This window comes from Salmo trutta, unplaced genomic scaffold (assembly GCF_901001165.1).
Source record: "Salmo trutta unplaced genomic scaffold, fSalTru1.1, whole genome shotgun sequence".
Taxonomy (NCBI): domain Eukaryota; kingdom Metazoa; phylum Chordata; class Actinopteri; order Salmoniformes; family Salmonidae; genus Salmo; species Salmo trutta.
The window spans coordinates 486-12,500 of NW_021822898.1; the positions used below are offsets into that span (position 1 = coordinate 486).

The following is a 12,015-nucleotide window of genomic DNA, read 5'->3' on the forward strand; positions in this document are numbered from 1 at the left end:
CAGTAGAATTTATTCAGATTGGAGGGGTACACAGCAATAGGCCTGCGCACCACAAGACAAATCAGTCTCTTTTTAACCCTACTTCAATTCAAAACCTAACCCTAGCCTGTGCCATTGTTGTGGCACCCCTCCACCAGTGTCAAAGGGTTTTCACATTGGATTTTCGCTGCCCACTGGGGGCCAAGGTTTGTGCCCACCGAGAGAAGAATACTATTTCCACTGTGACTAACAACTCTTTCCACAACAGAACCACACCCAAGGAGCCAAAACATCACCACAATAGGGGAGACAAATCACAAACCCCAGTTCCTTTGTCAGTCACTTTTGTTTTGTTCTTTGATTTGGTCTCATTGTGCCACAGGGAACCTCACAGATGCCAAACAGCTAAAGTAATAAATACACAGAGTGACGGAAATATAAATTGAAAGAAATGGTAGAAAGTATAGAGGGTAGGGCAAGAATAAGGACAAAACAGGGAAAGAGAGAACAGCAAGGAATATCGAGAATAGGGCTACAATAAGGAAAGATAGGCTTAACATTTAGCATTATAGTCACTGGGTGGACGCAGTGGTTAGGAAGAACTTGCACGTTCGTGCAGGCACCCAGGGGGGATTGAACCCACAACCACAGGGCTGAGGGAGCTGTGGTCTGCCAACTGAGCCACAAGGGACAGGAATGATTAACAGACATGGTTATGGGTCCACTTATTCCTCTTTGATAAAAAGGTTAAACTTCTCACATTAGAAAAATACAGACAGGTATATATTCATATTATATCAAAATCGCTTTAGAAGACCCTAAACCCAGTTTTTCCTCCCCTTTTCCGCTCCTCACTAGGAACTCCCCCAGATTCTCTTCTCTCAGTTTTCACCAATTAGCAGTCTCATAGATTGAGTCTCATAGATTTAGATTCAAATTCAAAATGGGCCAATAGAACAGAGACAATTAAGAAATAGCCTATAGGACAGGGACTCACAACACAGCATGGTGAGTGACAATAGATTCGACCAATGAGAATCTAGATACAGGTATTCGAATGCTTGGAGCAGTGGGAAGGCTTTCCCCTCTCCAACTGACCCTTTTTAAGCACTGGGGGGTATTCCACTAGAAAAAAATTCCCTCTGAAGAAGCAGGAATACTGCGAAACGTCAGGAATTTTGAACGGGACAACACAGCGGGCATCACATTGGATACGGGTTTGATAACAGTATTTGAGTTGGTTGGTTTTTTTTAACTATAAAATAATAAAAGTTACGTTTTAATTGAAGATGTGGAGGGTTTTAGAGGTAACTGGGAGAAAAACACTCCAGCTGGAGAAGCTGTAACTGAACTGCAACCCAGAACTTTTTAAACTGCACATCTGAGTCCACAGCATCGAACAACATCGACCCCAGGAGTTATACAAAGACCCAGACTCAGCATCCAGACTCAACCTCTCGACTCCAGCCTCAACAACAAGGCGAACTGGACAACATCTACTCAAGGAGTTACAAAAAGACGTTAAGGGTTTGGCTACAACATCGACGGCCTTACCCTCCATCTCCAACACCCAGACTCGACCTCTACTTCAAACCCCAGCCTCAACAACAAGGCGGTAAGAACCCACACTGAGCAGCACATCGTCTCGTGCTGCCCAGAAATTCACATCTTGCAATTAAAACACACACCCGGCCGGTGGCTGCACGCTGTCCTGCCCCTACTAGTGAATGATACCCACCCCAACAGGAAACCATGCAGTCCCTTATGAGTATAGCAACGCAGCAACGCAGTAGTAGAGCCCAACAACCCCTTAATAACAGAGTCTTACAACCCCCCACTAATAGAGTCCCACACCCCCTTCTCAGCAGACAGCCACGCCTTAACCAACCCCCTGATGAGGCAACCAGGCAAACATCAAAACTGTACTTCAAGTTGATACAGGCCATCCATCATAAAGAAATCATTGATAAAGCCATCTCAGACCGTAGGTTCCCTAGTGGCATGATGAGACAGGTGAACAGACTCACCAATTTTATCAAGCCATCCTCACCCACAGATTACACTGCAGCTCAAGTACTACAGAACACACAGCAATGGATGAACAATAACATGAACATATTACAAATACACTACCAGACAATTATCGAATCACTCACACAACCACCCAATACATTCAACACTCTGGCATTGCACATAGCTGTGGGCTGGGCTCATAAGAGATACACACATAAACTGACACACACTACCATCACTACAGTGGAAACAATTTTGAATAGTTCCTTAGAAACTCACTACAGACAACTCCCTAGGACTACCCTTTCTTACCCCACTACAGAGCTCCCCTTCCCCTCAGCCTCCCCCCAGCCAATAACCACATTGGCTCCCGGGCCACTGGAACAACAACAGAACCCCTGGCATACAGCCTCAGCTCAAATACAGGCCCCACCACAGTTGAATTCTCTGCCCACCACCTCAGCACCAGTTCCTTTCTCACCAACGTTGGAGGACTTCCCTCCTTTACCCAAGCTCTCTCCTCCAGGTAAGCCTCAGGCCTCTCAAAAACGATCATCCCCACTGGGGCTACGCCCTGCCCCAGCACAGTGCTCTGTAAACCAGAAGCTAAATAATCAGCATCCTCCTCTTCCCCAGACACAATCTTCCACTGAGATAGGGATCCGTACCTCAACACCCTCTTCCCCAGTTGCACCTTCGCAGACACAGATAGATGTCAGCAATATTGCCCTAAACAACTCCCCACCTCATTCTAAGAACAACATGGCACCCACTCCCCCCCTTTCTCCCAAGGCAAAAGGAAAGGAGATTATAAGAACCCCTACCTCCACTTCCCCTCATGACCCACAGAGAGTAAACAACCCATGGACCACCCAGGAGCACAGTATCCCAAGCATCATTGGTCCCCCATCGCCCACCATAGACACCAACCTGGAATTGACAACCACTAACACCTCTAATTTAATCCAGGCCCCAGTTGAGTTCCACCATAGGGCCTGCAGCCAGCCAGAAACCCTCAGTGCTATAGCAACACTACCCAATCCCCTAGTTAACACCCCTACCACCAAGGTGTATAAACATAGTAATGTCTCAGTCAAAACCTGGGAAAGGATTTCACCACTATCGCTTTCACCAACAGGAGGCGCCAGATCAGGGGGTGAGACTAGGACTGGGCAGTTCCAGGGGCAAATGATGATTAAAGGACAAAGCAATGAGCAACAACCCAAAAACAACCAATCTGAGCCCCTCCAAAAAGACATCATGTCACTGCCAGTCCGAGACCCCTGTATAACTGGCGCCTCAACATACCCACCCCAGTTTGAATTTCAACCCCAGCCTCAGCCACAACCCCAGCATCAACCCCCAACCCCAGCAACCCTCCAGAAACCATCATACCATAAAGCCAGACCAAAAGGCAAGGTGGCGGATTGGAATTTTAAAGGATACAAACCGATACTAGTCTTGGGAGACTCGAATGTTAATAGAATCCCTCCATTTCACAACCCAAACATACAAGTGGACAGTTACCCCGGAGCAACTTTTTATCATTTCACAAGGGTCCTGGAGAAAACAGAAATTCACGTAGACACCAGCGTAGTGGTTCTCTCGGTGGGCATAAACAACATGGATAATGACCCCTACAAAACCTCAATCAAACAGATTGCATCAATGCACAAGGAAGCAAGACTCACTTTCCCTAATGCAATCATTTACATCCCCATTATTAATCACTCACACCTCCTTTCACCAGATCAAAAACGAAACCTCAAAGTCATTAATGGTTACATCACCACACATGGCCCATTTCTCTTGGAGATACCCCATGATGAATTTCACACAACATCAGACCGGATACACTGGACAACAACCACAGCAGACCTCATTTTTAAGAATTGGTGTGAGCAGCTAAATTTAGAATAGGCTCTACCCACAATTTGGACCCACCTAGCCACACCACACTCTTCTTTTCATCCCAACCCCCTGTACTCTCCCCCTCCCTTTCTTCCCCAGTCGCTTTGTTAGATTACCCAACGGAGGGGGTAGTTGGCCCCTCCTTATCAAATATCATGAATTTGTCCAAGTCATTTCAACCCACAGCAGCACAGACCCAACTCTTGGAGAGGGGGTTGTCTTTCATTCCCCGCCCAAGTAAATTTGACTGGGAAGAACTTCATAGGGACACACATAAATATCACAGACGACTTAAACTTCTAGACTACTTTGACTACCAGACCAATGACAACCATTTACCATTCACCCTTCCCTCAACCTGGGAACCTAGACTGTCCCAGATAGATAGGAGGGTAAAGAACCTAATTAGAACCGACCAAGACACCCTTCACAACTATCACACCCAGGCAGATAGACAGGACAACATCACCCGCACAGAGAGACAAGCCATAAAAGAACTTATAAACAACCCTCACATCATATTGAAACCGGCAGATAAGGGATCGAAAACAGTGATCCTAGATAAACACCAATACATATACGAGGCAAATAGACAGTTATCCAATACCAAGTACTATGTACCAATAGGAAACAGCCTACAACCACAGACTCAGACTAAATTGCGCAGAATCATACAAACACTTTATGATAAACGGCACATCACGAAAAAACAAAGAGATTTTCTATTTGGACCAGACACTCCACGACCCAGACTGTTTTATCTGCTTTGCAAGATTCATAAAGAGCCAGAAACCTGGACAATTCCCTATGAAGTTCCTCCCGGTAGGCCAATCGTATCAGACTGTAGTAGTGAATCATACAACATAGCTCAATACATTGACCATCATATCAACCCTCTCTCCACCAGACACCCCAGCTACCTCAGAGACACTTATCACTTTCTCGAGAAGATCAAACCCATAGTTGTTCCCTCCCAAACATATATATTCACTATAGATATTGATAGCTTATACACTAACATAAATACAGCAACAGGAGTACAGACGGTTAGAAACCTTTTCCATGCACACCCGGACAGGAATAGACCAGATAATGAAATACTACAATTATTAGAAATCAGCCTCACACACAATGACTTTATATTCAATGATAGGCACTATTTACAGGTGGAGGGAACAGCTATGGGTAAGAAATTTGCCCCGGCATATGCAAACATCTACATGGCTGAATGGGAGAGAGAGGCATTGGCAAGGTGCCCACATCAACCTACATTCTACTACAGATTTCTAGACGACATTATAGGAGCCTGGCCTCATGATATCCAACTATTCACTGAATTCATTAGCATCCTCAACAGTCATCACCCGTCCATTAAGGTTAAATACATAATAGATCCATGTGAAGTACACTTCTTGGATACTACAGTCTTCTTTAATCACATAAATCAGTCTCAAAAAACAATACGCACTAAAGTTTATTTCAAACCAACAGATACACATGCACTACTCCACAAACACAGTTACCACCCCAAACATACATTCAGAGGCATCGTTAAATCACAAATTATACGGTTTTATAGGATATCCTCCTGCAAACAGGATCTGGAAAAAGCAATCCAAACACTATTTCATGCACTTAGACAGAGAGGTTACTCCAAACGATACCTCAGAACAATTAAAAACAGCACCTTGGGGGCCCTCTCTCCCATTCAGCCTACACACTCACACAACACAAGTCTGTCTATCACTCTTTCTGACCTCAACCCTCATGATAGAGGTTCCGGAGACAGTTCCAAATCCCCCCATTCCCCTGACCTCAACCCTAACCCTAACCCTAACCTTAACCCCACCCCTAACCCCATCACTAACCCTAACCCTAATCCTAACCCTAACCATAACCCTACCCCTAACCGTAACCTTCCTAGAACAACAAACTTGGACATTGACCCCCTCCGGAACCACAATCCTCTTTCCTCCTCTTGTTCCCCTTCCAAGCAGCAGACAATTCTCATCCCCCTAGTTACTACATTCTCACATAGGATCAGACCGTTATATCAGGCGTTCAAACACCATTTTTCCATCACCCAACAGGCACACACCCCCCTCCAGCCGTATAGAATAATCTCAGCATTTAGAAGGAACAAGAGTCTCCAAGACATCCTCATCCAAGCTAAATACAGTACCAAGCCCCCACAACCACCCAAACCCTACACGGCCCACTTCAGACAAAGAAAATTCATTTCAAACTCATACAGCAAGACCTCCACTCCAGTTTTAGACTCCATTTCACTCTACACTCCAAATGTCATATATATAATCACGTGCACATTTTGCAAAAAACACTACATTGGGGAAACTCAGTATACAATAGAAAATAGACTTAAACAACATCTATACAATATCAAACGTGCCCATCTACACACAGAACTAGTCACTCATTTCCAGGAGCACCCCGTCACCTACCTCAATATATCAGGATTACAGTCGTGTTCTGGGTGGACCAGTGGGCGGCGAAAGGCAGTGGAACGTAGGTGGATAAGAGACCTACAAACAATTACACCCAGCGGTCTGAATGAGCGGTTTTAACAGATCAGATAGGATCCATGGAAAGGGACAGCACTTGTTTACAGGGTTCTCAAGGAGCGGGAAGAAGGATGCACCATAAAACAAAAAACACAATAAATAAAGTTTGTGTGGTTTTTCTTATATTCAACAGGTGCATGCTTATTTATAATAGTTTTATTCCTTTTGTTTGTATGTATTTGAATTTGTTTTTACAACTCAGCACTTGACCTGATAGCACTTTTATAGATAAATGGGCTTATAACTGTGCATATGTACTAATAAAGCATCTATCCCCTGATCCCTTGTATATTTTAACATCTTAGCCCCTTCATGGTCCTAGATAACCACTCAGACTATCATTTTTAGAAGCAATATTAACCTACTTACGTTTTGAAAAGGTTTTTAGGAGTCAATCTAGTATATTTTAACAGCTTAGTTCCTTCATGGTCCTAGATGACCACTCAGACTATCATTTTTAGAAACAATATTAACCTACTTACGTTTTGAATAGGTTTTTAGGAGTCAATCTAGTGGATTTTAACAGTAGAATTTATTCAGATTGGAGGGGTACACAGCAATAGGCCTGCGCACCACAAGACAAATCAGTCTCTTTTTAACCCTACTTCAATTCAAAACCTAACCCTAGCCTGTGCCATTGTTGTGGCACCCCTCCACCAGTGTCAAAGGGTTTTCACATTGGATTTTCGCTGCCCACTGGGGGCCAAGGTTTGTGCCCACCGAGAGAAGAATACTATTTCCACTGTGACTAACAACTCTTTCCACAACAGAACCACACCCAAGGAGCCAAAACATCACCACAATAGGGGAGACAAATCACAAACCCCAGTTCCTTTGTCAGTCACTTTTGTTTTGTTCTTTGATTTGGTCTCATTGTGCCACAGGGAACCTCACAGATGCCAAACAGCTAAAGTAATAAAATACACAGAGTGACGGAAATATAAATTGAAAGAAATGGTAGAAAGTATAGAGGGTAGGGCAAGAATAAGGACAAAACAGGGAAAGAGAGAACAGCAAGGAATATTGAGAATAGGGCTACAATAAGGAAAGATAGGCTTAACATTTAGCATTATAGTCACTGGGTGGACGCGGTGGTTAGGAAGAACTTGCACGTTCGTGCAGGCACCCAGGGGGGATTGAACCCACAACCACAGGGCTGAGGGAGCTGTGGTCTGCCAACTGAGCCACAAGGGACAGGAATGATTAACAGACATGGTTATGGGTCCACTTATTCCTCTTTGATAAAAAGGTTAAACTTCTCACATTAGAAAAATACAGACAGGTATATATTCATATTATATCAAAATCGCTTTAGAAGACCCTAAACCCAGTTTTTCCTCCCCTTTTCCGCTCCTCACTAGGAACTCCCCCAGATTCTCTTCTCTCAGTTTTCACCAATTAGCAGTCTCATAGATTGAGTCTCATAGATTTAGATTCAAATTCAAAATGGGCCAATAGAACAGAGACAATTAAGAAATAGCCTATAGGACAGGGACTCACAACACAGCATGGTGAGTGACAATAGATTCGACCAATGAGAATCTAGATACAGGTATTCGAATGCTTGGAGCAGTGGGAAGGCTTTCCCCTCTCCAACTGACCCTTTTTAAGCACTGGGGGGTATTCCACTAGAAAAAAATTCCCTCTGAAGAAGCAGGAATACTGCGAAACGTCAGGAATTTTGAACGGGACAACACAGCGGGCATCACATTGGATACGGGTTTGATAACAGTATTTGAGTTGGTTGGTTTTTTTTAACTATAAAATAATAAAAGTTACGTTTTAATTGAAGATGTGGAGGGTTTTAGAGGTAACTGGGAGAAAAACACTCCAGCTGGAGAAGCTGTAACTGAACTGCAACCCAGAACTTTTTAAACTGCACATCTGAGTCCACAGCATCGAACAACATCGACCCCAGGAGTTATACAAAGACCCAGACTCAGCATCCAGACTCAACCTCTCGACTCCAGCCTCAACAACAAGGCGAACTGGACAACATCTACTCAAGGAGTTACAAAAAGACGTTAAGGGTTTGGCTACAACATCGACGGCCTTACCCTCCATCTCCAACACCCAGACTCGACCTCTACTTCAAACCCCAGCCTCAACAACAAGGCGGTAAGAACCCACACTGAGCAGCACATCGTCTCGTGCTGCCCAGAAATTCACATCTTGCAATTAAAACACACACCCGGCCGGTGGCTGCACGCTGTCCTGCCCCTACTAGTGAATGATACCCACCCCAACAGGAAACCATGCAGTCCCTTATGAGTATAGCAACGCAGCAACGCAGTAGTAGAGCCCAACAACCCCTTAATAACAGAGTCTTACAACCCCCCACTAATAGAGTCCCACACCCCCTTCTCAGCAGACAGCCACGCCTTAACCAACCCCCTGATGAGGCAACCAGGCAAACATCAAAACTGTACTTCAAGTTGATACAGGCCATCCATCATAAAGAAATCATTGATAAAGCCATCTCAGACCGTAGGTTCCCTAGTGGCATGATGAGACAGGTGAACAGACTCACCAATTTTATCAAGCCATCCTCACCCACAGATTACACTGCAGCTCAAGTACTACAGAACACACAGCAATGGATGAACAATAACATGAACATATTACAAATACACTACCAGACAATTATCGAATCACTCACACAACCACCCAATACATTCAACACTCTGGCATTGCACATAGCTGTGGGCTGGGCTCATAAGAGATACACACATAAACTGACACACACTACCATCACTACAGTGGAAACAATTTTGAATAGTTCCTTAGAAACTCACTACAGACAACTCCCTAGGACTACCCTTTCTTACCCCACTACAGAGCTCCCCTTCCCCTCAGCCTCCCCCCAGCCAATAACCACATTGGCTCCCGGGCCACTGGAACAACAACAGAACCCCTGGCATACAGCCTCAGCTCAAATACAGGCCCCACCACAGTTGAATTCTCTGCCCACCACCTCAGCACCAGTTCCTTTCTCACCAACGTTGGAGGACTTCCCTCCTTTACCCAAGCTCTCTCCTCCAGGTAAGCCTCAGGCCTCTCAAAAACGATCATCCCCACTGGGGCTACGCCCTGCCCCAGCACAGTGCTCTGTAAACCAGAAGCTAAATAATCAGCATCCTCCTCTTCCCCAGACACAATCTTCCACTGAGATAGGGATCCGTACCTCAACACCCTCTTCCCCAGTTGCACCTTCGCAGACACAGATAGATGTCAGCAATATTGCCCTAAACAACTCCCCACCTCATTCTAAGAACAACATGGCACCCACTCCCCCCCTTTCTCCCAAGGCAAAAGGAAAGGAGATTATAAGAACCCCTACCTCCACTTCCCCTCATGACCCACAGAGAGTAAACAACCCATGGACCACCCAGGAGCACAGTATCCCAAGCATCATTGGTCCCCCATCGCCCACCATAGACACCAACCTGGAATTGACAACCACTAACACCTCTAATTTAATCCAGGCCCCAGTTGAGTTCCACCATAGGGCCTGCAGCCAGCCAGAAACCCTCAGTGCTATAGCAACACTACCCAATCCCCTAGTTAACACCCCTACCACCAAGGTGTATAAACATAGTAATGTCTCAGTCAAAACCTGGGAAAGGATTTCACCACTATCGCTTTCACCAACAGGAGGCGCCAGATCAGGGGGTGAGACTAGGACTGGGCAGTTCAGGGGCAAATGATGATTAAAGGACAAAGCAATGAGCAACAACCCAAAAACAACCAATCTGAGCCCCTCCAAAAAGACATCATGTCACTGCCAGTCCGAGACCCCTGTATAACTGGCGCCTCAACATACCCACCCCAGTTTGAATTTCAACCCCAGCCTCAGCCACAACCCCAGCATCAACCCCCAACCCCAGCAACCCTCCAGAAACCATCATACCATAAAGCCAGACCAAAAGGCAAGGTGGCGGATTGGAATTTTAAAGGATACAAACCGATACTAGTCTTGGGAGACTCGAATGTTAATAGAATCCCTCCATTTCACAACCCAAACATACAAGTGGACAGTTACCCCGGAGCAACTTTTTATCATTTCACAAGGGTCCTGGAGAAAACAGAAATTCACGTAGACACCAGCGTAGTGGTTCTCTCGGTGGGCATAAACAACATGGATAATGACCCCTACAAAACCTCAATCAAACAGATTGCATCAATGCACAAGGAAGCAAGACTCACTTTCCCTAATGCAATCATTTACATCCCCATTATTAATCACTCACACCTCCTTTCACCAGATCAAAAACGAAACCTCAAAGTCATTAATGGTTACATCACCACACATGGCCCATTTCTCTTGGAGATACCCCATGATGAATTTCACACAACATCAGACCGGATACACTGGACAACAACCACAGCAGACCTCATTTTTAAGAATTGGTGTGAGCAGCTAAATTTAGAATAGGCTCTACCCACAATTTGGACCCACCTAGCCACACCACACTCTTCTTTTCATCCCAACCCCCTGTACTCTCCCCCTCCCTTTCTTCCCCAGTCGCTTTGTTAGATTACCCAACGGAGGGGGTAGTTGGCCCCTCCTTATCAAATATCATGAATTTGTCCAAGTCATTTCAACCCACAGCAGCACAGACCCAACTCTTGGAGAGGGGGTTGTCTTTCATTCCCCGCCCAAGTAAATTTGACTGGGAAGAACTTCATAGGGACACACATAAATATCACAGACGACTTAAACTTCTAGACTACTTTGACTACCAGACCAATGACAACCATTTACCATTCACCCTTCCCTCAACCTGGGAACCTAGACTGTCCCAGATAGATAGGAGGGTAAAGAACCTAATTAGAACCGACCAAGACACCCTTCACAACTATCACACCCAGGCAGATAGACAGGACAACATCACCCGCACAGAGAGACAAGCCATAAAAGAACTTATAAACAACCCTCACATCATATTGAAACCGGCAGATAAGGGATCGAAAACAGTGATCCTAGATAAACACCAATACATATACGAGGCAAATAGACAGTTATCCAATACCAAGTACTATGTACCAATAGGAAACAGCCTACAACCACAGACTCAGACTAAATTGCGCAGAATCATACAAACACTTTATGATAAACGGCACATCACGAAAAAACAAAGAGATTTTCTATTTGGACCAGACACTCCACGACCCAGACTGTTTTATCTGCTTTGCAAGATTCATAAAGAGCCAGAAACCTGGACAATTCCCTATGAAGTTCCTCCCGGTAGGCCAATCGTATCAGACTGTAGTAGTGAATCATACAACATAGCTCAATACATTGACCATCATATCAACCCTCTCTCCACCAGACACCCCAGCTACCTCAGAGACACTTATCACTTTCTCGAGAAGATCAAACCCATAGTTGTTCCCTCCCAAACATATATATTCACTATAGATATTGATAGCTTATACACTAACATAAATACAGCAACAGGAGTACAGACGGTTAGAAACCTTTTCCATGCACACCCGGACAGGAATAGACCAGATAATGAAATACTAC

General features: G+C 44.9%; 1 protein-coding gene across 1 annotated transcript; it reads left to right on the plus strand.

Moving 5' to 3' along the window:
• The first annotated feature begins 400 nt into the window (after positions 1-400).
• On the plus strand, positions 401-10,192 carry LOC115186292 (proteoglycan 4-like). The gene is made up of 2 exons (XM_029745963.1): positions 401-1,594; positions 8,382-10,192. Exon 2 carries the CDS (start codon positions 8,741-8,743, stop codon positions 10,190-10,192), a length of 1,452 nt encoding a protein of 483 aa, XP_029601823.1. The 5' UTR covers positions 401-1,594; positions 8,382-8,740.
• The last annotated feature ends 1,823 nt before the right edge of the window (positions 10,193-12,015 follow it).